A 27098-nucleotide genomic window follows, 5' to 3' on the forward strand; every position below is an offset into this window, starting at 1 on the left:
TCGGGAGGAGGGTGTAGACTAGAGACCTTGTGTGTGCGCTGCTGGGGGAGGGGGCAGGTGGGGTTGTCTGTGGCCAGGGCCACCTGCCAGGTTCCTGCCTCGATAGTGCTGCTTCTGTCTATCTGCACACTAATGCTCACAGGAGTGTGCTTTCCTGGTTCTAGAGATTCTAGCCTGGAGATTATGGGTGGGGGTGTCTCACTAGAAGCGTCTCAGTTTGGGGGAGTTTTTCCCGTTCGGAAGCTGTGCTGGAGGAGAGAGGCTGCTGGGCTTTGGGCTGGCCTGCAGCCTACAGGAGTGAGGGCTCACTGCTGGCAATGGTGTTTCTTCTGCCTAAAATGAACGCGGGGCAAAAGGAATAATTTTTTATTGAAGTATAGTTGACACACAGTATCAAAAGGAATGATTTTTAGAATCTTCTGATCCGTAGTCGAATGCATTATCCATTGCACCACTGGCCAGTCAAAAGGAATAATTTTTTTTTATTTTATTTATTTATTTTAAGAGGGACAGAGAGAGCACGAGCACGGGAAGGGCAGAGAGAGGGAGATCCCAAGCAGGCTCCACTGGCTGTCAGCACAGAGCCCAATGTGGGGATCGATCCCACAAAACTGTGAAATGATGACCTGAGCCGAAATCAAGAGTTGGAGTCTTAACCAACTGAACCACCCAGGCACCCCTATCATATCCTTATTTAAAGTTAAAAAAAGTTTTTTTTAACATTTATTTATTTTTGAGGGAGAGATTGAGAGAGAGACAAAGCGTGAGTGGGAGAGGGGCAGAGAGAGACAGAGACACAGAATTGGAAGCAGGCTCCAGGCTCTGACTTGTCAGCACAGAGCCCGACGTGGGGCTCGAACTCACAAGCTGCGAGATCATGACCTGAGCCAAAGTTGGATGCTTAACTGACTGAGCCACCAGGCACACTTATCATATCCTTTTTTAAAGTTAAAAAAATTTTTTTTGAATGTTTATTTATTTTTGTAGGAGAGAGAGACAGAGCGTGAGCAGGGGAGGAGCACAGAGAAAGGGAGATGCAGAATCCAAAACAATCTCCAGGCTCTGAGCTCTCAGCACAGAGCCAGACTCGGGGTTGAACTCACAAATTGTGAGATCATGACCCGAGCTGAAGTCGGATGCTTAACTGATTGAGCCACCCAGGCGACCCTATCATATCCTTTTTTAAATGTTTTTAAAAATTCTTTTCCCTGAGGCACCTGAGTGGCTCAGTGGGTTAAGCATCTGACTTCGGCTCAGGTCATGATCTCGAGGTTCGTGAGTTCAAGCCCCACGTCCGGCTCTGTGCTGACAGCTCAGAGCCTGGAACCTGCTTCGGATTCTGTGTCTCCCTCTCTCTCTGCCCCTCCCCTGCTTACACTCTGTGTGTATCTCTCTCTCTCTCTCAAAAATAAATAAACATTAAAAAGAAATTTTAAAAACATTCTTTTCCCTTTGGGGGACCTGGGTGGCTCATTCAGTTCAGCGTCCGACTTCAGCTTAGGTTATGAACTCACAGTTTGTGTGTCTAAGCCCTGTGTAGAGCTCTGTGCTGACAGCTCAGAGCCTGGAGCCTGCTTTGGATTCTGTATCCCTCTCTCTTTGCCCCTCCCATGCTCATGCTCATGCTCTGTCTCTCAAAACTAAATAAACATTAAAAACTGTAAAGAAGGGGCGCCTGGGTGGCGCAGTCGGTTAAGCGCCCGACTTCAGCCAGGTCACGATCTCGCGGTCCGTGAGTTCGAGCCCCGCGTCGGGCTCTGGGCTGATGGCTCGGAGCCTGGAGCCTGTTTCCGATTCTGTGTCTCCCTCTCTCTCTGCCCCTCCCCCGTTCATGCTCTGTCTCTCTCTGTCCCAAAAATAAATAAACCTTGAAAAAAAAAAAAAACTGTAAAGAAAAAAAATTCTTTTCCTTTTAATTTGGCTACCTCCTTCACTTGTTTTTTTCACATACCGCCCCCTACCCTTTTCTCTGTCACGCAAGCTTGATGACGTTGTATGCATCCTTCGATACTTTTTTCCACACACATGTATTCATATATACACTTAGGTAGAGATATAAACATATATTCAAATACAAGCTTCATCGCTTTAAAAAGTGGGATCATATTTGATACATGCTTTTTATGAATCATGCTTTTCTCAGCAACACCTCATGAGAAACTCCTCTGATGCATTTGTGATAACTTTATTCTTTTGAATATTTTGCAAAATATTCCTGATATGGATGGACTGTAACTGATCCAGTCATTCCCTTGTCAGTTAACATTCACTTCATTCGGAGTTTTTGCCTTCGTGAGCAATGCTGCATTGCACTGACATTCCTGAACACACATCCTCACACTCTTGTTTTTAACAGGTGTTGCTAGAACGCATTTCAAAAGGTAAAACCATTCACGTTTCCATAGCAACTTGGGAGTGTGCCTTTTTCACTGTATCCTCTCTAGCACCAGGTACTAGCAGTGTGTTTAATAATGTAAACAGTGGTTTATTATTACTTAATTTTTATTTCCTTGACTGCTGGTGACTTTCAACATTTCCTCCTGACTTTGCCAGTGATTTGGGGGTGCACTTCTGTGATTTGCCTCTTCCTGCCTGTCTTCTGCTCACTTTGCTGTTGGGTTGCTCATCCCCCTCTTTTCAGTCTGGCCTCCTTTAGAGAAAGGCAGATTCATTAGCTGCCCCGCCCCTCCGACCACGTGACAAATGTGCATTTGTTTCTGTATCTCACAGGATATTTACTTCTGGGACCATGTGCGGGGCTCCCTTTAAAAATCTGTGGTTTCCTGCTTTGCTTTTTCTAAGTATTTTGACTTGCGCTTTCTCAGACTCTCCAGACATCTGGTAATCTTCGTGGCACTTCATTTTGGCCACAGAAACCCAGCACTTGGCGCTAACAATTGAGCGCAGGGTGTGAGGATGCAACTCGAGGGGTTCTCTATCCCTGCAGTAACATAGACGCCACACCTAATTTTTCCTTCCGTAGTGATTTATCGTTGCATAAGACCACGCCCAAACTTTGTGACTTCAAACAGTGGTTTGCTATCTTTCGCGATTCTGTGGGTTGACTGGGCTCAGTGGGATGTTTCCTTAGCTGACATCAGCCGGGTCACTCACCCAACTGCATTCCTCTAGCAGCTGGGCTGGGCCCGGATGGAAGGTCCAAAAAAGCTATAGTCACATGTGCCTCCACGTGGCTCTTCTCTCCACATGGACTTTCGTTTAGTTGTCTAACCTGAGATTTTTCTTACAGTATGGCGGCTGGCTTCCCAGGGGGAAGAAGCAGAAGCCGCCAGTCCACTTAAGGCCTGAACTCAGAGTACCCAGAATGCCACTTCTGCCACATTCTATTGGTCGACACAAGCCTAACCAGCTTCAAGGAGAAGAAAATAGATTCCACCCCTCAATGTGAAAAACAGCATGAGCTCACAGGAATGAGAGCTGTGGCCATATTCAGAGACCAGCTCCTACCTTCTCTCGCTGCATCTTACCTGCCCACCAGCAACAGGCATTGTCAGGGGTCTTAGTATTTTCTAGTTTGTTGGTGTAAAATGACCCAACCAAATAAACTTCGACAGTCAGACGCACTTGGGTTTGCATCCCAGCTTAGCCACTGAGTAGCCAGGACCTCAGATGAGTATTCGAACTCCACATACGACGTTTGGGGAGAATTAGAGGTAATATTTATGCAAAGTGCACAGCCAGGTTCTGGAATTTAAGAGGTGCTCACTGAATGTAGCTCGTCTACTTTTTCCTCCCTACCTCCACCTCCAAGAATAATAATATCCAGCATTAAAGTATATCATCCACCTCTGGACTGGGATTCCACAGCTGTTCAACAGCTGCACAGAAATACAATTAAAGGAGACCGGAAAGAATAAGGCTGTTGCAGTTTGTTAAAATTCTGTTTCTGGTAGGTTGGCCTGTGCATGGTACCCACACTGCACAAGAAATCTTCTTGGGGGTTTTAAGGCGGACAGTGACAATACTCCCCCAGCCACCCCTCCTCATACCCCTAAAATAGGCTAAATCCATAGTCCACAAACCCTCCAATGACCCTGGGCTTTTGGAAGTGGATAATGTCAAGGCTAGGCCAGTTTCTCCACTCTGTATTGCAGCAGCAGATGGGCAGGTCTTTAAGCATCCAGGGCAAGCCTGACGAGGAAAGAGACCCTCGTCACCCTCAAAGGTGAGCTGAAGGCAGGCTATTCTAGCCCGTCCCCCCAGCTTTCCCTCCATCAGCTCCATCTTTCCAGGGCACTGTCAGGCGCCAGCCCGGGGTGCTCCTTGTTTTTGTTTGAATTGAAGATAAGTTGTGTCAATGTCAGATTCCCCTTTAATCACAGCCTGCCCCCCTCCCACCACCCCCAGAAAAAGAGACCGCCCAAGCAGGAGAAAGGATCTGAGGAAGCCCCCCTGCCCCGGCCCCCCTGGCTTCAGCAGCAGGTTTATTTCCTGGCATTATGTGGCTTCCCTCAGCCCTGACGGCAGGGATTTGTGCTCCCAGCTCTGGGGAGGGCTGGGGGGCTCAGAGAATTGCTCACTCAGCATCCCCCTGGCAGACCGTTTGGTCCGAGGAGTCTCCCTCCCCTGACGATGAGAGCTCAGCATGTATTTTGGGGCTGCTAATAGGATTAATGAAATGGAGTGTGTAACCGCTACTCCAATGAAGCTGTGACTGTTTTGATAGAGCCTGATTTCCAGAACCATATTCATAAAAGAGAATGAACCTTTCACTTTCAGTAACGGTTCCTAAGGGCTTTGTGTTGCAGGAAATAATAATGGAATCTTGTTTGCACTGGAGACCACAAACTTGGGTGCAAAGCACCACTCAGCTCCCGGACCCCTGAATGTCACTAATGTCAGTATATCTGGGTGTAACCACTGAACCTAACTGTAGGCATTCTCTCTAGCCTGTCCCCGAATGCAGACCTTGACAGTGATTACTGAAGCTCGCATTGAGCCTTTACGACTGCAGGCATTTGCCATTCATTACCTGGTTCAATGCCCACAACACCACCATGCAGCAGGAAACAAGACTCAGAAGGAAGGAAGAGTGGCTTATCCAAGGCCACACCAGTAGCAAATGGCAGCATTTATCTTGAGCCTAAGTCTCCCAACTTAAAACCCCCTGCTCTCAACTTTTGGGCTATATCAGTGGTTCTCAAACGTCCCTGTGCTTTTGAACTACCTAAGAGCTTTAAAATCTCACATGCCTGGACTCCACTGTAGTTGGACCGAGTTGCCACCTCAGGGCAGGGGGCAGACACCAGAACTTTTAAAAAGCTTCCCAGTTGATTCACACGTGCAGCCAGGTTTGAAAACCATCATGCAGAATAATCCAGTCTCTGCTACTCTTTAGTCTTCCAAGGTTCCCAGGCAAGGTATGAATTTGCCCATCACCTTGGGGTGGGGGTTATGCAGATGGCTTGGCTATCGGGATGGTTGCGTCCAGTGTGGGGGTGACCAGTTAAAAAATCGAAAATTCCTAGTTCCTCTCTTGAGAAGGCTGGGTCAGGCCTGGTTCTGTTTATGGCACACCTGTGCCTTCTTCTGGAGATGGAACATTGAATGGCTGTGGCCGCTGTGCTTTTTCAGAGAGAATAGGGTCCACTCCCAGAGCCAGATAATTTAAATGGACTTTATCCCCCAGCCCACCCCAACCCCCAGTGTGTTAAATCCTTTCAGATGCCCCTGAGCTTCTCTTCAAATGTAGGACTCTTGGCCATAATAAATAACTACATCCTTCTATGTGGACTCCAATTCCAGATAGTAGTAATCCAAGAAAATCCAATAATGACAGTTGCATTAAGATCCTTCTTCCAGGCTAAGCAGAACATCTGTTTAGACATATTTTTAATCGGCAAATGCTTCCTGTGTTGAGTCCTCGGCAAATTAAATTTCTCACTGGACCGAGGGGGGAAGCTGTCATTCAATAACCCATCTCTGGAAATTACACCCCAGTCTCTTTCCAGGTGCACTTAAGATTTTCCCATGCTGACTCGGCTGCATACCGGCCCTAGCAATACGAGGTCACATGTATATATAGCACAGCTTGTCTGAGAAACATGGGATGTCGTAGTGCTGGTCCCTCAAATAGAGAGCTATTTCTGCCCATTCTGCAAAGGAGACTTGGCGGCAGAAGAAAATTAAGAGACTTGTTGAAAACCCTACGGGAAATGAATAACAAACTTCCACTTGCTACATCGCTGCCTGTGATTACTTAAGACGCGATGATTCTCAGGATTTAAACGTTAAGGGCGTTAGGGCTGCCGACATTTTGGAGGGGTTTCCGCCGCAGAATTGTTTGGACTGTAGGGCTGTTTATTTTTAGAATAACTCATCCAATTCATTCACTCAAAACACAAAAGCACCTGACTGTTTACCACCAACCAGGCACTGTGCTGGGTGTGAATAGAGTGGTGGACGAGCCAGCCACAGTTCCTGCCTGTGGGGGCAACTCAATTTGAAGGCACTTAGCTGCGACTTGTAGTCGAGGGTTGGGATAGCCAACTAGAGTATCTGCAGAGGCCTCGCAGGTAATGTCAATGGGTGAAGTGGGCTAGATGGGACCAAAGAAAGGCGGGGAGAGGTTCTGACAACCAGGAAAACATGTCTTGGCTATGGTGAGCAGGTACTGCAGAACTCGAGTGGGTTATAAATGAGGGGACATGGACCCAGTGTTGCCACATCCTTCTGTTTTTCATGAAAATCTGTATTCTTATGTGAAATCCCTTGATTTTTAAAAGTTGGCTTCTGAAGTGATATTAAACAAAAAAAAAAAAAACAAAAAACAGTGTGGGCCAAGAGTGTCCAAGCCAAGCAAAGCACATCTGCGGGATGGGTTTATCCCAAGAGTTGCAAGTGTATGACTTCTGAGCTAGAAATTCTACCAGTAAAACAATTATTTTTCGGTTTAAAAATGTATTATATGCCAACCTTCTTGTTTATATGACTAACTGAATTAGTAGGAACCCCTATACAAATACAGAACTGCTAAAAATAGTATGGAACCTTTCCACCCTCCTGAATAAAAGATACACAGTTAAGATCAAAGGATAGAAAGGGAAATTTCCATGATCAGAAGAAATAGGGAACACAAACCCATAAAATTAAGCCTCAGATGGTGGTAAGACTTCGCAGAGGGCATTCAAACTGGGCTAGGATTTGGGGAACAAGGGGCCTATAAATAAAGGAGATGTGGGCTTGGTCCCATGTGAAGCAGAAAGTGAATACTAAGATCTTGCATAAAATGAGCACTGTCAAAGGGCTTCATATTCACTAAAAAAGAGAGAGAGAATAGAAAAGCTCTGCCCTTGGGGCGCCTGGGTGGCGCAGTCGGTTAAGCGTCCGACTTCAGCCAGGTCACGATTTCGCGGTCCGTGAGTTCGAGCCCCGCGTCAGGCTCCGGGCTGATGGCTCAGAGCCTGGAGCCTGTTTCCGATTCTGTGTCTCCCTCTCACTCTGCCCCTCCCCCGTTCATGCTCTGTCTCTCTCTGTCCCAAAAATAAATAAACATTGAAAAAAAAAAAAAAAAAGAAAAGAAAAGCTCTGCCCAGTGGCTAAGAGGAGTGGCAAGAAATCTTGCTATCTTTCCTAGGCTCTAAGTGTGGCTAAAAAAAAGAAAAAAAATCTTCTATGAGCAACTGAATCTGAAAGCCTGTTCCCTCTACAGGTATAAGTTCTCAAATTACATTTCCTAAATATGGAAACCCTAAACTTAGAAATTAACTTAAAAATTGATCTAGGACCCTAGAATCCCAACATCCCTGAAAAAATGAAAAATAGGGTCACATTCATAGTTGATGGCATCGAGGGCTCCTTCCGATAGAAATGATCTCCCCTAAAAGTGAACTTTAAATAAAAACATTAGATACACAAAGAGTTAATCTATGAAGGAGAATCAGCAGAGATAATAAATTGGTGAATTAGTACCCAATGATACAGAAATAATAGAACAGTCTGAAGGAGATTAAATAAGTATATGTAACATGTCTGAAGAACCAACAGAAGAATTTGAAACTGTAGTAGGGAGGGGGGAAAAAACAGGCAGATTAGGAAGCTACTAGATAGGTATGTCTTAGTGTTGGTCCCAAATAGAGAATTATTTCTGCCCATTCTCCAAAGGAGAGTTAGCAGCAGAAGAAAATTAAGAGACTTACTGAAGACACTATGGGAAATGAATAGCAAACTTCCACTTGCCACATTGCTGCCTGTGATTACCTAAGGCACAATGACAGGTGACAGAATGACCATTAAACTATAAGGATACCTTCTGTTGGTAACAATAAAGACCAAAAGACATTGGAATACTATCTTTGAAGTGCTGAAAGAAAAATATCTCGCAGCTTAGAATTCTGTACTTTCCCAGCTAAACCTAGTTTCCAGGGTGCAGATAAAATAAATTGAATGAAGATGAAATAGAGTGAAGATAAAATAAACTGAGAGAGTGTATGATCATCATGAGAGAATAATAAAAGATGCATTTCCACGAGGAAGATTTGAGATGTGAGAAGTAGCAGTAAGCACAGAAATGGTGTATATGAAGGCAGATATAAATCTGCATTGCAAACAAACATATCACTGGTAATAGTGGCTAATTTGGGGCCTTAAAAGCAAGTAGACAATGACATGAAAAATTGGAAGTTCTGTTTACAGATTAAAATACTTTAAGATCCTTGTATTCTCAGAATGAGAATGGAGATTCTGATTTCTTCAGATCTATCTTATAGTTCACTAATTCTTTGTACTTTGTTAAGTCCAGTATGAATGTTAAAAATAAAAGTCAATACTAAAATAGAAAGGAGACAATGGAAATAAAAAGTAAATATAGAAAAATATCTTAATCCTATAGAAAGCAATAAAGGAGAAATAAAAAGAAGCAAAGAAAAAGATAGCAGATAGTGACCACACACAGAGAGAAGGAAATCAGCCCAGGTATATCAGTTATAAAATAAGTCTAATTCACCTGTTAAAAGAGAGATTCTTAGATTGAGCAATAAGAAAAAAAATGTAGCTATTTGATGTTTATAACAGACATAACTAAAATCTAATTACACTTATATGCAAAAATCCTCAACAAAATGTTAACAAATCAAAACCATCAATGTATAAAAAATAATTATACACCATAATCAAATGAAATTAATCCAGGCATGCAAGGTTCAATATTTGAAAATCAACCAATGTAACCTTACCATATCAACAAGCTAAAAAAGAAAAATCCCATGATCATATCAACGAATACAGAAAAAGCATTTAACAAAATCTGACATTTACAATAAAAACACAGCAAGTTAGGAATAGAGAGAAATTAACTTGATAAAAAGCATCTGCCAAAACCTTACAGCTTATATCTTACTTAAAGTAAAAGACTAAATACTTCCTCTAAAACCAGGAACAAGGCAAGGATGTCTGCTTTCATGCTCTTATTCAACATAGTTCTGGAAGTTATAGACACTGCAGTGAGGCAAGAAAAATAATTAAAGGCATGAAAATTGGAAAGGAAGAAATAAAACTTTCTATTTCCAAATGACTCGTTTGTGCATATAGAAGATCCGAAGGAATCTAAAAACAAAAAACAAAAAACAAATCCTAGAACCAATAAGCAAATTTAGCAAGATGGCAGATACAAGGCCAAAACCCCCAAATTGCTTACATTTTTTTAATGTTTATTTATTTATTTTTTTTAGAGAGAGCACGCACACGCGCGAGCGAGCAAGTGGGAGAGGGGCATAGAGAGACAGAGACACAAATCTAAAGCAGGCTCCAGGCTCTGAGCTGTCGGCACAGAGCTCAATGCGGGGCTCCTACTCACAAGCAGTGAGATCATGACCTGAGCTGAAGTCGGACACTTAACTGACTGACCCACCCAGGTGCCCCTGCATTTCTATATACTAAGAATAATCATGCAGAAATCAAAATTTAAAACACAATACCATTTGTAAGCACTCAAAGAAAATTAAATACCTAGATATACACTTTTTAAAAATTTTATTTATTTATCTTGAGAAAGACAGAGACAGTGTGAGTGGGGGAGAGGCAGAGAGACAAGGAGGGAGAGAGAGAATCCCAACCAAGCTTCATGCTGCCAGCACAGAGTCCGACATGGGGCTCAAACTCACGAAACCGTGAGACCATGACCTGAGCCAAAATCAAGAGTCAGATGCTTAACTGACTGAGCCACCCAGGCACTCCATCCTAGATATACACTTTCAAAAAACATGTACAATGATTGTATACTAAAATTACACAAGGCTGATGAAAGAAATCAAGAAAGACCTATGTAAATGGAGAGACATACTATGTCCATGGGTTGGAAGACTGAATATGGTAAAGATGCCAATTATCTCCAAATTGATCTACAGGTTTAATGTAATTCCTATCAAAATCCCAGCATGTTTTTTGTTTTTGTTTGTTGGTTTGGGTTGGTTTTTGGTTTTTTAAGACATAGACAAACTTGTTCTAAAATCTATATGGGCAGACATAAAATTTATGTGAAAATATAACTAGAACAATCATGGAAAAGAAGCCTAAAAATGGGAGTAATCACTCTACCAGATACTAAGGCTTACTGTATATCTACACTAAGCAAGACAATGTCATATTAGCAGAGGGATAAACACCAAGATCAATGGGACAACATAGAGAACCCAGAAATCAACTCACACACCGTATAACCCAACAATTCCTCTCTTAGGTATTTATCTCAGAGAAATAAAAACTTGTCTTCACACAAACACTTGTATGTGAATGTTCATAATGGCTTTATTTGTAATGTCAAGAAACCACCCAGATGCTTTTTACCAGGTGCATGGTTAAACAAACTGTGGTGCATGCATACCATGGACTACTACTCAGCAATAAAAGGAAACTATTGATACATAAAACAACTCAGATGAATCTCCAGAGAATTATGCTGAGTGAGAAAAGCCAATTCCCAAAGTTACGTACCGTAAAATTCCACTTATATAGTATCCTTCAAATGACAAAATTTTCTAAATGGGGAACAGATTAGAGTTGAGAGTTTAGGGATGGATGATAGGAGAGGGGCAGGGAAATATGATTATACAATGTCAACATGAGGGATCCTTAGGGTAATGCAGCTGTTTAGTATCTTGATGGATACACAAACCTATACATGTGATAAATTCTGTACAACCTCACACACACACACACACACACACACACACACACACAACTATATGTGATGCTGGAGAAATCAGACTGAGATCAGTGGATTACATTAATGTCCATATCCGAGTTGTGATATTGTACTGTAGTTTCATAAAATGTTGCTACTAGTGGAAATGGAGTTACACAGGATATACAAAATCTGTCTCTATTATTTCTTATAACTGCATGTGAATCTACAAGTTTTTCAATAAAAGTTTCAATTTATAAAAACTATTTTCATATACAATAAAAAAATTGAACCTCAGTATTATGACCATTGCAAAATTTCTTTTATTGTTTGTTGTGGGAAATGTAATTTATTCACAGAATAACGCCTGTTGAATGACTCATTTAAAAAAAAAGCTTAATTACACAGATCAAAAATAAATGAGTGGAGAAAAGCTATATGAGGCAAACACTAATCAAAATAAAACTGATACAGTAATATCAATATCGGCCAAAAGAATCTTTATTATGGATGAACATTATTACAGATAAAGAGGGTCATTAATGATAAAATAAATAATTCACTAGGAGCCTTTAACAATATTTTACTTGTATTAAAAAGTGTAGCCTTGAACAATATAAAGCAGAAGTTAAGAATAAAAGAGAAGGGGCGCCTGGGTGGCGCAGTCGGTTAAGCGTCCGACTTCAGCCAGGTCACGATCTCGCGGTCCGTGAGTTCGAGCCCCGCGTCGGGCTCTGGGCTGATGGCTCGGAGCCTGGAGCCTGTTTCCGATTCTGTGTCTCCCTCTCTCTCTGCCCCTCCCCCGTTCATGCTCTGTCTCTCTCTGTCCCAAAAATAAATAAACCTTGAAAAAAAAAATTAAAAAAAAAAAAAAGAATAAAAGAGAAAATGACAATTCACAATCTTAGTTGTGAGGGATGCTTAAAGCACTTTTCTTGGTAACTGATACACCGAGGAGCCAAAATATTTGTAAATAGAATGTGTGAACAACATATGTAGCACCCCTTAACTATCAATTATGGAAACTGATGCGCATTATCCCAAGGACATATGGAACATTTATAAAAATCAATCACATACTGGGCTACAAAGGAAGATTCAAAATACCAAAGAATTGATACCTTGGAGCATGGACTAGTCATCTATGGCCAGGAGGCCAAATCCAGCCTGCCATCTGTTTTGCAAATAAACTGTTATTGGAACAGAGCCATACTCATTCATTTACATATTGTCTATGGCTGCTTTCACACTACAGTGGCATAACTGGATAGTTGCAACAGAGAATATATTAACCACAAAACTTAAAATATTTACTGTTGGCCTTTTACAGAAAAAAGTTTGCTGCCCACCCCCGCCCCTGCCTTGGAGAATGGGTTCTTAGAACACAAAGTAATGTTAGAGATTAATAACACCCACAGAGAAACAGATGTTTAGAAGTTAAAAGTCACACTTCTAAATAAGTCAAAGATCAAAGAAGAAAGTCTAAATGGAGCTAATAGAATATATCAATGTCTGATATTGAAATGTGCATGTCAAATGATAGAATTCAGGTAAAGGGGAACTCAGAGAAATTTTAGCCTTAAAATGTTAGTATTAGAATGTCAGAAGGATTGAAAATTATGTGCCAAACACTCACCCAAAGAAGCCAGAAAAGGATGATCAACTGATTTGTTAGGAGAGTGCCAAGACAGTTCTGTAGGGGAAAAACTAATTTTTTCAACAAATGGTGCTAGAAAAACTGGATATCCACACGCAGAAGAATAAAATTGGACCCTTACCCCAGACCATATACAAAAATTAACTCAAAATGATCAAAGACTTAAATATAAGCACCAAAACTATAGAACTGTAGGTGTAAATAGATATAACATAGATATGAATCTTAGGTTAGATTAGGCTGTAATTTCTCAGATATGGCCCAAAAAGCATAAGAAACAAAAGAAAAAATATGGATGACTTGGACTTCATCAAAATTTAAAACTTTCATGCTTCAAAGGACACTATTGCAAAAGTGAAAAGACAACCTACAGAAAATATTTATCAATCATATGTCTGATGAGGGTCTGGTATCCAGAATATATAAAGAATAATTATAACACAGTAAAAAGACAATCCAATTAAGACATAGACACAGGATTTGAAAAGACATTTCTTCAAAGGAGATATGCAAACGACTGATAAGAACATGAAGAGCTGTTCGGCCGTCATTAGTCATTAGGGAAACGCACATCAAAGCCATAATGAGACGCCACACCATACCCGTTAGGATGGCTAAAATCAGCAAGCTTGACAATAGCAAATGTTGACAAGTATGTGGAAACACTGGAACCCTGGTATGTTGCTGAGGGGAAGCAGTCTGGTAGTTTTTCGAAGGGTTAAATATAAAGTTACTGTGTGACCCAACAATTCCAGTGTTTGGCATATACCCAAAAGAACTGAAAACATACTTCCACACAAAAACGTGTACGTTAATGGTCATAATAGCATCATTCGTGATAGCCAAAAAGTAGAAACAACCCAAATGCCCATCCGCTGAGAAACGGATAAACACATGTGGTATATCCACGCAATAGAATATTATTCAGCCGTAAGTTACAACGCGGGACTGATCGATGCCACAACACGGATGAACCCTGAAAACCTATTAAGTGAAAGAAGGCCAGACACAAAATGCCACATGCTGCATGATTCCATTTATGTACAATGTCTAGAATAAGCAAATCCATAGAAACAAAAAGTGGATTTACTGGTTGCCAAGGACTGGGCGGGGTGTTGGGGGGAGGGTAGGAATCGGGAGTGACTGCTAGTAGGTTTCTTTTTGCGGTGGTGAAAGTGTAGAGTTCTGCAGTGGTGATGGTTGCACGACTTTGTGAATATACAAAAAACCACCAAGTCGTATACCTTCAAAGAGTGTCTATTAGGGTGTGTGAATGATATCTCCAGTTTTTAAAAAAGAGAAGAAGATAGAAAGGAAACATCAGAATAAAATAAGTGAAAATGGAAGGAAGCAATAACATACGTAAAATTAATGAAATAATAAAAAATGAAAGGGACCAACAAAATCAAAAGCCGATTTTTAGGGAAACGATGCAGAAACTAGAGAGCAAATGCTCCAAGTGAGAATCGTGAGGGAATCTGAGCAAGCAGCCTGAAAACGAAAGCTTACATTGTCTGAATGACCAAGAAAATGAATGTGGAGTCAGCTCTTTGGTTGCCATAGGTTTGAGCGATTTTATCCCACCTGTCTATCTCTGCTATTTCCGGGAGCCACACCTTGGACTCAGAACCTTAACAGAGCCTCCATTTCTTCTGCACGTTTCTCTCTGAAAGGTCCAGCTGTGCCAAGAGACTGGGAGGAGTTGGGGATTTTCTGAGGCTCAGCTTTTTCCAGGGGGTTGTCTTGCAAAGAGTTTATTTTCCCAGCATCACAGACTGGTTCACTCTGTTTGTCAGACTGGCCAAATCATTTTCAAACTTTACAACACTGATGGGTATTTCATCAGGGCAGGGGACTGGTTCAATAGTTTCCTCGGGTGTTCCCAGTGCTAAGAAGAGAGCACACCCCTAACTCGGCTCCTTCCCAAAGGATGCCTTGTCCGGGCAGCTTGAGTCTGAGGGTCTCTGGCTGCCCTTTGCCCCACAGGGCCTGTCCAGGGCTTCCAATGAGCCAGACCTGCTTTCCTCAGAGGCCTGGCACCCTTACTAACACCCAGGGGTTCAAAACCCTCCACAGACCAAATACCCCCTGTAGAACACAGGTTCTTCACACCCCCCTTTTTATGGATTCATGAATAATACAGTCTTAACCATAATGTACAGAAGGAATTCAAGGCAAAGTAAATGGCAGCATGCCTCTCTTGCAGATGGCCAGGAAAATGCTATGCTTCTGCAGAGCCCCGGGACCTCGAATGCCAGAGCTGAGACCTTTTCTCCGCGTGTCCGAAGAGCCACAACCTCGAGGGCAGAGAGGATATGGCCTGGAGGGGTCATCCCCTACGTCATCGGAGGGAACTTCACTGGTCAGTGGTCCCAGATGAGGCCTCCTTTGAGGCTGGGTGCCGTCTCCCTAGGTTGACGGTATCCTCCCGGGAAGAGTCCAGGTGGAATGGAGCAGACGCTGGGACCATAGCAGTCCTACCTGCTAATGCTCCATTGTGCACTAAGCCTGGGGAAGCTGCAGTCTCTGGTAGGGCTGTGTCTTCAAAGGTGACCACCTAGTCCCCAAGGCTTCGTGCAGGGCGTGACATAGGGCCCTGGTCTTGAAATATAGGCAGAGGTTGCACAATGGGTATGTGAGCAAAGCCCTCCAGACAGAAGGAAGCTGTGAGTGGCTGCACAGGAAGGCTTACCTGTGTTCTGCCTGGATGAGAAATCTGGACCATCCCCCACCCCTGCAAGCACTCCACACGGTAACCAGAGTGGCCAACCCTGGCTGGGCTGTGGCACCTGCCAACAGTACACCCTGGGGCAAGTTACTTAACCCCTCCATGCCTCAGTCCCCTTTTATGCAAATGGGGATGATAATATTTTCTAATCCATAGGGTTGTTTTGAGAATTAAATGAGTTAATTTAGATAAAGCACTTAGAATAGTGCCTGGCACATAGTAATATTTGCTATTGGTATCATTATCTTTAAAATATGTATGTCAGCCAGTGGCTTCCCATCACTACAAATGAAGCTGAAACTCTTGACCATGGCCTCCAAGGCCCTCCTCCAGGGAGCCCTTGCCCCCTGTCCCGCCCGGTGTCCTACCCTGTTCCTCCTCTCTTCTCCCCAGTCCCTGTGTGCTGGCCTCACAGGCACCTTTCCTTTCTGGAACATGCCCATTTCATGGCTGCCCTAGCACACCTCCACTTGCCCTGTTTGCCTAGAACATTCTTTCCCCAGACCTTCTCATGGTTTCTTCTTATCATTGGCACCTCGGATCAGATGGCATGTCCCCCCAAAAGCCTTCTTTGCCTCCCTGGTACCCCCAATACTCCCACGAGCCACTCACTCTCAGCACCCCACTTTCTAGTCTTTGTAGTACTTCCCATTAGCTGAAATGCTTTGACTTTTATTTTGTTTGCCTGTTTTTTGTCTCTGCCCAATCGTTGTGGGAGCAGGGATCTTTTTGGGTTTTTTTTTGTCTTGCTTTCATTCCTATATCTGCAACACCTAGAACAGAACAGTAGTAGACATTCAACAGTTATGCCCATAGCAGGCCTGGCCAGTATTAGTCAAATGCTTGAATGGAAAGCCACACGGAGCTGCCTCTTCCAGGCTCTCAATTCTGCCAGCACCTACAAGTCGGCCTCCTCTCTGCGGTTCTGTGGCTTCTGGGGGAGGCTGTTGATGAGGCAGCTGTCCCAGAGCCACTGAAAACCACTGATGGGTAAAGGCACTGTGAAGACGTGGGTGACAGGGACCTGGGACCTGGCGGAGAGCACGGAGTGGCTCCGGGCCACCCCTCCTCTCTCCTGGCAGCGTCACTCATGAGACAGTAACCCAGGATGCTTGCCGGATACTTAAGTAGATACTGGTGATAAAAAGGCCAAGACTTCACCTCTAGGAGCTCTAGGAGCTCCCAGTCCTACTGGGAGAAAAGGAGCGTGCCTAATGGATTTGAATGTTGGAATTTTGACCAGCTACTCACCTTTGGTCTCTGGTGCTTACCTGTGTTCTTTCAGAGCTGGTGTGCTTTTCTGACCAAAGATGTATATAACCTTCATCAAAATCAGCTAATTTTATAGACAGAATTTTCTTTATGTGGTGGTTTTGTTAGTCTGTAATTAGTGGGATTGCTATTTTGGTGAGTGCTTGAGCTATACAAACAATTTGAACTAAAAGTGTCAAGATGTAAAAAAAAAAAATGGACAGCTAGGTGACTCTTTATTCTATATGTGTGCTTTTGGGGACAACAATTTGACCCCCACCCCCATGTCTTCCAGGCTATGACGGGAGCCTCCCCAGTGCTTTGTTTGTTTGCTTTTGGCAACAAGGTCACTCTAGAACTCAGAACCCACACCTAATCATCATTTGTACTCCCCAAACCACTATTTTTTTCTAGATCCTTCTCATTGTTTCTAGCAAAATCAAAATAGTCTTCTTTATCTCAGGCTGATAGATTTTTTTAAAAGAATACTTACCGACTGCAAGTAACCATCAGCCACAGTTTACAGCTACTTTGTTGTTGCTCCCAGACAATTTACTTATTGTTCTACTTTTCAACACATTTCCATTCAAGGAACTATGAGGACATGTTCAGAGAAAGTATGAAATCCATCTGTTTTCAAAGGCTTTGTAGAAAATGAGGCGCAAGGATCCACCAGAAGACACTGCACGCCCATGCAAAAGTAGCATGAATGTACATGAAAATAAACTTTTTAGAGCATATGGACATACACTCCTATAGATATAAAATAAAAAGAGGCTGCAGAATGCAGTACTGGTGAGCTCCTTCAAAAGCCTAAAATTTCCAAATTGAATAACCCGAGTAAGATTTTTCTAAAGCTTAATTAAGTACTTTCCCTTCACAGGACAAGTTGGGGAGCTTGGGATATTCTGACCATCTATTTTTACTCTCTTTTCCAATCCACAAGCCCTTACTGAGTTCTGGTGATTCGGGAAAGTTATATCCTTAGCAAGGGCAATCCTTATTTCCTAGTGCATTTCTATCTTGGGTCACCCCAACAAGTTCTTTTGATCATTGGAACGAGTGTTGTAAGTCAGCACGCCTTACAGCATCGAAGGAAGGCACGGACCTATCAGTGAAGTGATGAGCCTTGCCCTGTCATTTCAGGAAGCCAGAGAGCCATTTTTAAGCAGGCTATGAGACACTGGGAGAAGCACACCTGTGTGACCTTCATAGAAAGGACTGATGAAGAGAGCTTTATTGTGTTCAGTTACAGAACGTGCGGGTAAGTAAGTGAAAGCAAGGCCGTCTCAGAGGAATCAGAGGCAGACAGATGGCTTGTGAGTCTTGAGTTTTCTCTGTACAACCAAATCGTTCCAAGGAGCTGTAATAAGTAGCAATCTAGGGTTTGTCAGAAACTCCCCTTGCCATCAATGAACTCACAATCTGGTGACAAAGTAGGTGGGTCAAGAAGAAGACTCTAGGAAGACAAGGGTCTGGATCTCCTGTCATGGGAGCAATCGAAGGAATTGGGGGTGTTTTGTATGGAGCAGTGGTTCTGAACCAATTTGAGGTCAGCAATCCTACTGAGAACCTGATGAAGCTATGGGCTTCCTCATGACAGATATGCATTTATGCAAAACTCTGTGGGTAATTTTATGGGCTCTGTGGGCTTACAGACTTCCTCCAGAAAACACAACACACAATAAGATGCCTGGATTTTGATTAAACTTATCTGTTATGCCAATAAATGTAAGTGTGATATACTCTCTCACTGGAAGAAAAAGTTCCCCGTTCTGGTTCAAATACTTAAACCCAACTACATGGCGTATGCATGAAATGACTACTGGAAAAATGACCCAGAAAGGTTTACATGTAAAAGGAAAGAAGGCATACAGGCAAATGCTAACAAAAAGAACGTTGGGATCATAATTTTAGTTATAGACAAGGCCTTTTTTGTTTCATTCCTGTTTTGTTTTGTTTTTAAAGTCAGAAAGTGTTTAAAAAAAAGGTGAGGCACTTCATAATGAGAAAGAGTACAAGCTACAGTGAGAATATAACTGTCATAAATCTTTATGCACCAAATAGCATAGCATTAAGAGTCATAAAGCAAGCCCCAGGGAATTCAAGGGGAAATTGACAGAAACACCAGCAGCAGGGGACTTTATTTCATTTCTGTCAACTCAAGTAGATCAATGTCAAGTTGACCAAAAAATAAGTAGAGATCTGTTGAGGGCTGGAAAAATGTAATTAAGAGTTGATCCTATGGGTCTATCAGATTCGGCAATCTGATAACACATCTTTTCTTTGTAAGTGCATGTTGAACATTTATAGACATTGTCCATCTATTAAGCATTAAGAACACCTCAATGAGTTCTCAAAGGCAGAAACAGCATTAAAATAGGCTATGATTACAAAGCAATGAAACTAGACATAATAACAAAAAGTAGAATGAACACGCCTGCATTACCTAGTAAATGAAAAGCTCTATTTTTTGTTTACAACTCTTAGATCATAAAGAATTCAGGATTGATATTATAAGATGTCAAGATAATAAAAGCCCTGCAATTCTAAATTAAAGAGCTATGGCTAAACCTGTGTGTGTGTGTGTGTGTGTGTGTGTGTGTGTGTGTGTATCCCAAGAGCCCACATTGTATTAAACTGATAATTCTAGAAGCATTTCTGTTAGAATCAGGAACAAGGCAAAGGTGTTCATGATCACCACAATTATTCTACATATTTTGGGAAATACTAGCTAATATAGTTAAATAAGAGAAGGAAATACATATGACAAGTATCGGCAGGAACAAGGCAATGTTTGCATTGTTTGAAGTTAATATGACCGTGTCTAAAAACCCAGAAAAGCAATTGAGAAACTACTAGAAACAAAAGGAGACCCTATTAAGGTGACTCATTACAAAAGTAGTAAACAAAAAATTATTTTTCCTTATAATGAAACAATCGGATACACTTCTGTAATAGGAAAAATATCACTTTAATAGAGACATAATAAATAATATCTCTAAGAATAAACCTAATAAAAATGCAAGAATGCTCCAGACCTGTAAGAAGAAAATGCTAAAACTCTAAGGACACTTAAAAAAAAAGTAAAAATGGAAATTCATACCACTTCCTGGTATGGGAATATTCAACATTGTAAAGATGCAGAACTCCCTAAAATAACCTATAAAAGCATGCCATTTGGATTCAGACATCTACATTTATGTATATGTGGGCATATGTGTATATATATTTCGACAACTTAAATAAATGGCACTAGAGTTTATCTGGAGGAACAACCATGTAGAAATAACCAACAGAGAAGGAGAGAGACAGAGACAGAGAGAGGGAGAGAGAGACTGAGGCAGAAAGAGGGATATATATATATATATATAGAGAGAGAGAGAGAGAGAGAGAGAATAAGAAGAAAGAGAAAAATAGAGGGATATATAGAGAGAGGCATAGAGAGAGAGAGAGAGAAAGGACACAGGGACAGGGGGATGGAGGTATGGAGGGGATTATGGGGAGCGGTCTGATGGTCTGTTCAAACATCTAGGATTTAAAATGCAAATGAAGTTAGTAATAATTAAAACCATTTGGAACAGAAGAGTTTAAAGTGCATATGCCTATACATGAATTTAGGTAACATCTTAAATGAGTGAGAGCTGGATTAGTCATTTGGGATATTTTAATACTGAGATAGACAGCTTGTTGTGAAAAAAATAAAGCTGGATTCCTACCTCACTTCTTACATCAAAATGATTCTAGCCGGATCAAATATAGTAAACATTTTTAAAAGGAAAAATAAAGAAATGAAAAGAGATTTAAAAATTATTTTGAAAATTTTACTATTTTATTATGAGAGAAGCAAGAGTGGATTTTATTTATGATCCTGGCAGGTAGATGGCCTTTCCCAGCAGGATGTAGGAAAGTGAAGACATTCCATACATTGAAATTTAAAAATTATATGTGGTGTAGACAAAACCAAGACAATACATAAACAAAAAAGCAAACTGAGAAACAAAGTGAGAAAAATACTTGCAATACATTTGACAATCAAAAGACTTGTTTCCTTAATTCACAAAGGGTCCTTATGTATCATTCGTAAAAAGATGGACAGCCCAAAAGAAGATGGGGAAAAGAGGTGATCACATAGCTCACAAGAAAAAAAATACAAATGTCATAGAAAACATGGAAAACTCTCCAATCTCGATACACTGAAATACCATTTTTCACCTATCCAACTGACAAAAAGAATTCGGTAAAGCCAGTGTTGGCCAGGTTGTATGGAAATAGGGCTTTTAAATATATCATTAGTGGGCATATAAGTAGACCCAACATTTGGGGATTGCAATTTGATAGTATCTATCAAATCTCAAATGTATGAACCCGTTTATCTCTCAATCCCAATGCTACAAACAGGAGTCCAACCATTTATTTGTTTTGCTTGTTGTTATTTGTTTGTTTTGTCTTCCTCTCCCATAAGGCTTTGTTTAACTAATAAAAATTGGAATCAGCCCAAATGTACATTAATAGGAGTCAGATTAAAGAAAATTTAGTACTTTGTTGCTTTGAAAAGAATGAAGGAAGTCTGTATGCATTGTTATAAAAAGATCTCTACATTAAGGAGGAAAAAAGGTAAAAATTAAGGATGATGTACATAGTGCATTTTACAATAAAAAGTATACATATCTAATTTTTCTGAAGGATATCCAAGAAACTGTTAACAATGGTTATCTTTGGATGAAGAGATTAGAGATGGGGGTGAGAGACTTAATACTTGACTCTTTTGAACACATACTTTTAAAAAATGTTTATTTACTTTTTAGAGAGAGAGAGCACACAAGCAGGGTAGGGGCAGAGAGAAAGGGAGAGACAGAATCCCAAGCAGGCTCCTCACTGTCAGCCTAGAGACCAACGTGGGGCTCAAACCCACGAACCATGAGATCATGACCTTTGCCTAAATCAATAGTCAGACACTTAATTGACTGAGCCACCCAGGCGCCCCAGAACACATATTTCTTTTAATGTTTGATAGACTTTAGCTGGGTGATAGAGGTGGTGGGGTTGTGGGCCATGTTTATTTCTTTTCTTATACCTTTCTATATTAGGAATAATATATAATAATATGTTAGGAATAAATGTTACTTGAAAAAGCAATTTTGCCCAGAAGGGGAGTCATTTCTAAGGCTTCTCCGATAAGGGTACCATGCTTTGCAGAAACTCAGCTGACTCCTTTCCTCGTCATCAGAGATGATTCAGGAGAGACTTGGGGGTGCAGGGTTGGGGAGGGTATGGGCTTTATTCCAGGAAGAGAAGCCTTATCTTCTTTGGGTTCTCAAGTGGATCCGTGACCACCAAAAAGGAGAACAATTTTTGGAGGGAATTTCTGTATTGGGAGGTAACTTGGACAATGAACGTGCTTTCAGCTCTGAATATCTGTTTCTTTTAGATTAGCGTGTGCGCGCGCGTGCGTGCACGTGTGTGCGTGCACACACACACACGTGCACGCACACACACAATCACACACATGGGGAAGGGCATTAGACTCTTCCTATTCTCTGAGCGGCTGACCTGGGTATTTCTGCCACTGTCCAGCTGTTGTTCCTATGTTGGGCGTCGAGGAGGAGGCCCGCAGGCCATATCCATTGGGAAAAACTGTGACAAGTTTGGCATTGTGGCACATGAGTTGGGCCATGTGGTTGGGTTCTGGCATGAACACACTCGGCCCGACAGAGACCAGCATGTCACCATCATCAGAGAGAACATCCAGCCAGGTAAGGAGCCAGTACCGAGTCTGGAAGCCACTGGCCAGGAAGGTGGCATCCCCTGGGTCAGGCAGGGTTAAAGGAGAGGGGTTTCAGGGACCCGACGAATGCTCATTTGTTAAGTAAGGAGGCAGCAGCCCTACTGTGCAGACATTTGTTGCTAGCACTGCCACTGTTATTTGTGGCCCTTCCTGGGAGGTCATCTGTCATAGCTTGTAGGTTACGGCAGAAACGAAATGACTTTTCATGTTGTAAAAGGACAATGAAATCCAACTCCATTTCCTAAAAGGAGCAGAATGGACCAGAGTAACTGTTGCAGGATCAAGGCTGAGAAGCCAAAAAAAAAAAAAAAAAAAAAGAGTTCTCCTGGTTGCTTTTATAAGAGTCACTTTTGCTGACTTCAGCAACATATCCTTTTGAAACTGAAATACAATTAGGACACAAATACATGTAAAAGTAGTATTTTGGCCTGGAAATGTTCTGCCCTGAGGCAGGTAGTGTCTAGACTAAAAACAAAACAAAACAAAACAAAAAAACAAACAAACAAAACACCCCACTTCTTATATTAAATAATTTTATATAGAAGTCTATGTTGAACATGAAAGTAGCTGGTTGAATAATATGTTTGCCTTAAAATGCTTTCAAGGGCCTGAATTGTGAACTATTTGGGATTGAACTTAACTCTTTGATTTTTCTTTTGTTCTTCAGTAGCAAGATCAGAGATTTTTTTTTCTAAGTTTTTGAACGATCAGATTAATATCGAACCTGCCTACAAACTTAGTATAAGAGTTTCCAGGGGCACTTGGGGAGGGGTTGGGTGGTGGGTTGGAAGCACAGGGCTGTTTGAAGTTTCAAATTTCCAGTCTGTTAAAAACAATGAGAACGACCACAACCCTGTTATTTGGGCTAACAGAGCTCTCAGAAGTTGCTATGGGCCCTCCTTCTCCCCCCTCTGCCTCCTTTCAGGTACCTGCCTTGGTTTTCAAAGGCCTTAACAGAGTGTTGTGTCACAGGTCAGGAGTATAATTTCTTAAAAATGGAAGCTGGGGAAGTGAGCTCTCTGGGAGAAACGTACGACTTTGACAGCATCATGCACTACGCCCGGAACACCTTCTCAAGGTCGGAATCTATGCTTATGCCTCATCTGTGTTTTACTGTGCCTGCCGCAGGCTCGGGTCGGATTCCTGGAGGTCTGCAGAGAGTGGGTCTCTGCATGCTCTTAGCACAGTTGGCCTGTCTGTCCTTGAAATACAGTGGCCTCTGGGCTGCAGTGAAATATAATCTAATCAGGTTCCCGCTAATAAGATTGAATCCCATTGTGAAGCTGGTGTTCCATCATGCCCTAATGTCACAAGCAGCAAACTGGAAAGGGGAAATTATCTAGAGGTTGGCCGGGATAATAACTTAGGGGCTCTGTGTAAAATTTCCAGTGGGTGGGGGAGTCTTCCAAAGCACGTCCTTGATGTAAGCCTGGTGGTGCTAACCAGTTCCCTTAAAGAGGTGTGGTTTATTGAAAGCTAGACCATATGAGAGCTGAGGGAGTTGTAAATCATGGATTCATTTTAGAGGTGAAGAAAATGAGGCTCCAGCCAGCTCGAGGGCACACAGGTAGCTGGGGTCAGAGTGAGAACAAAGGTCCAGGTTTCCCGCCTGCTGGTCACACTTGATGGGAGCTGGTGTACCCAAGTATGGCTGGGGCCAGTGATTTACAGCCAGCATTGGTAGGATCTGTTTTGATGAGTTATTGCTGTGCTGGACTGGGTGTGAAGTATTTCCAATATTTCCCTTGCTTCTAGACCATATGCGTGTTGTGCATATAGAAGTGTCCCCCAACTAATCCCAGTTTTGTGGGTGTTTCCATTCTTGAGTTAGAGGAGATACAAGGCATATGTTCTCTCACTTGCCACTTTTTTCTCAGTTTCATCTTAAAACCAGCTTGTTTGCTTTCTATTTATCTATTTAATTACTCAAAAACAAAAGGTTCGATTGGGTTTCCAGCACATACACAGGACAAGAAACAAGTAAATGAGGAAACTTGAAGATGGGGGAGGGGAAAATAAGGGTAGATAGCTGCATGGAAGCTTGGAATCAATTGCCTGTTCAGAATATATGCCAGTAAGTCATGCACACTTTGGTCAGACTGGCAGCAAATCCTGCCCTGTGCTTCTTAGCAGTTATTGCAAGGAAGGAAACAATCCATTTCATGAGTCGCCATGTCCATAAAGATCAAAAGAAACCATTCCTTCAGGAGACACACAGCTCTTGGGAGTGTACCCAGGGCTCATTGGCTCTTGGGTAAGCCTGCTGAAAGCATGCTGTTGATGAGGTCATGGAACTGTGGGAAAGAGTATCCAAACCTCAGCATCCCATGTTCCCAGTTGTAGCGGGAAGGTGGTGCTGTCCCTCTGGCCACACAGCTGATTTAGTTATGGTCACCATCCTGCACCCAGGGGGAATCTCTCCAGAGCTCTAATAGGTGGAGTTTTGTCAATGTCAGCATCTTTGAACAACTGGCATGGGAGTGACTGACCCTGTTTTCATTACTCTTCTCCTGGATCCTTGGCAGAGGATATGAGGTGCACCATGTAATGAAGAGACCACTGGACTGAGAGTCAAAGACTGGGTTCCAGGCCTCGTGCTCTCATGCACCGTGCTATTGAGGGAGGTATAGACAGTAGTTAGGGATAGCTTTGTGCTGGGTCAACTATCCACGTCCTTGGGCATCGGTTTCCTCATAGGAGGGTTGGACTAAATGTTCTTTGAGCCCCTTCCAGCTCAAACATTTCCTGTTGTAATTTCTTAATCAGTGCAGGTGGGCAAGGCACTGACAGATGTTTGCATTCATTGCCATGTGGACATTTGAGACTTCCTCTTCCATGTTGGGAAAGGAGACTTCGAAGGACCTACTCTGGGGGTTTGTTGGGGGAGTTGAAGAGACAATGGGTGGGCAGGATGACAGCCCACCATGAAAGGTCAGAGCAGGGATGCTTGGGTGTGGGGGCTGGGCTGCCTTGAGGGTTTGGGAAATGGTGTAGGAAAATCTGGGCCACAGTACATCAGCCCCAGAGATGGCAGGCTGCTGAGTAGAGACAAAGTATTGATTTTGTAGAGAATCACTGTCAAGTTGGCCCAAGTGAGAAGGTTGTACTTTGGGTCTTGTTTCCATAGCTGTCATGACTCTTCATATTGCTTTATAAGTTGTCTATTAATTATTCTTATAAATTAATCGAATCCTATGTACCTGTTACATCCCCCTCTGGCTCACTAGACTGAGATCTTTGAGTGCATCCTCTTCTCTCGTCTCCAGCACCTACCACGGAGCCTAGCACAGAGTAGATATTCAATAAATATTTCTTAAATGAAAAAATTAATGGGTGGATCAAAGGAGACAGGGAGATCTGCAATGCTGGACTCAGTGAGGGAAGAAATTTCCATTATCGTCATTGCATTTCTGTCCACATATCCACAAATGTGGTGGTCACTTCATAAGGAGAATCTACAGGCGTCTCCTGTTCAGGGGGCTTGGGGATGAATTACTTCCAATGGGCTATAGGAACTGCACTGTCTCATTGGTGCCTGCCATGTGACAGTTATTAGGAAAAGCTCTGAAACCAAAGACCAAGGCAAGAATGCAGTGTCTTCTGGGACCAGCATTTCTTTTCTTGTTTTTCTTTTAAGAAAAATCTTTTTTTTTCCTGTGATCTCTAGCTCATAATGCCATCCCTGTCACCCCCAAAGAGATAACCATTAACAACACTGTTGTCATTGTAGAGCAGTTTATCAGCACTGACCAGTAGAAACCCATGGACCAAACCCATGAAATGATAGTTCCCCACCAAGAGTACCCAGAAGCCCTCAGAGGGAAATTGGCAGCACATGGGTGTGATAGGCAGCTAGGTAGAAGCACAGCAGCTCCCATGAAGGCTTGGAAGGGAGGCAGACTTCTCCTTCTGCTACTGTGATGTCATCTATTGCCTCAGAAGAGTCTACCCCCAAATGTCATGGTTTATAACAGCAACTTATTTTTTGTGACATTGTGGGTCACTCTGGCTCATTCTTCTCTGGTTTTGCCTGGAATCATTTCCACAGCAGTAGTCATTTGACAAAGTGACTGGGCTGAGAAGTCCAGGATGGCCAGTGCCATGTCTGGCCATTGTGCTGCCTGTGCGCTGGGGCCCCCCCGGTTTTCCTCCCTGTGGCCTTTCAACTTCTGGCAGGCTGGACAGGGCTCCTCACTGCACTGGAACTCAGAGCTCCTAAAAGACATGCTGGGAGGCCACAAGACTTTTAAGACCCAGGCTCTAGAACTTGCAGGACATCACTTCTGTCACATTTCAGTGGTCGGAGCAAGGTACAAGGTGAAGGCTGTGTACATTAGGAGGTGCCTCCCATTATTTTAACAATCTACCACAGCTATCTTCTCACCCCTGCCCCAGGGTTCACAACGATGTTGGCAAAGCTATTTTGTAGCAAGTGGATACCTTCATCGTCTTTTCTGCCAACTTTCTGCATGGATTTTCAGGAAACTACTTTGTTCAGTGGGACATTTAACAGTGGCATCCTTACTAATGGTCT

At 42.4% G+C, this 27098-nt stretch overlaps 1 protein-coding gene across 1 annotated transcript in view; it reads left to right on the forward strand.

The window, feature by feature from the left end:
* The window catches only part of TLL2 (tolloid like 2), a 121381-nt gene that overhangs the window by 52946 nt on the left and 41337 nt on the right, over positions 1–27098 (forward strand). Inside the window, exons 4-7 of the mRNA XM_030334990.1 lie at positions 15004–15159; positions 17923–18040; positions 22354–22532; positions 23537–23642. Of these exons, the coding sequence (XP_030190850.1) occupies positions 15004–15159; positions 17923–18040; positions 22354–22532; positions 23537–23642 (559 nt within the window). The remainder of the gene's footprint in view (positions 1–15003; positions 15160–17922; positions 18041–22353; positions 22533–23536; positions 23643–27098) is intronic.

The sequence above is a fragment of the Lynx canadensis genome, chromosome D2 (assembly GCF_007474595.2).
Source record: "Lynx canadensis isolate LIC74 chromosome D2, mLynCan4.pri.v2, whole genome shotgun sequence".
Lineage (NCBI taxonomy): Eukaryota > Metazoa > Chordata > Mammalia > Carnivora > Felidae > Lynx > Lynx canadensis.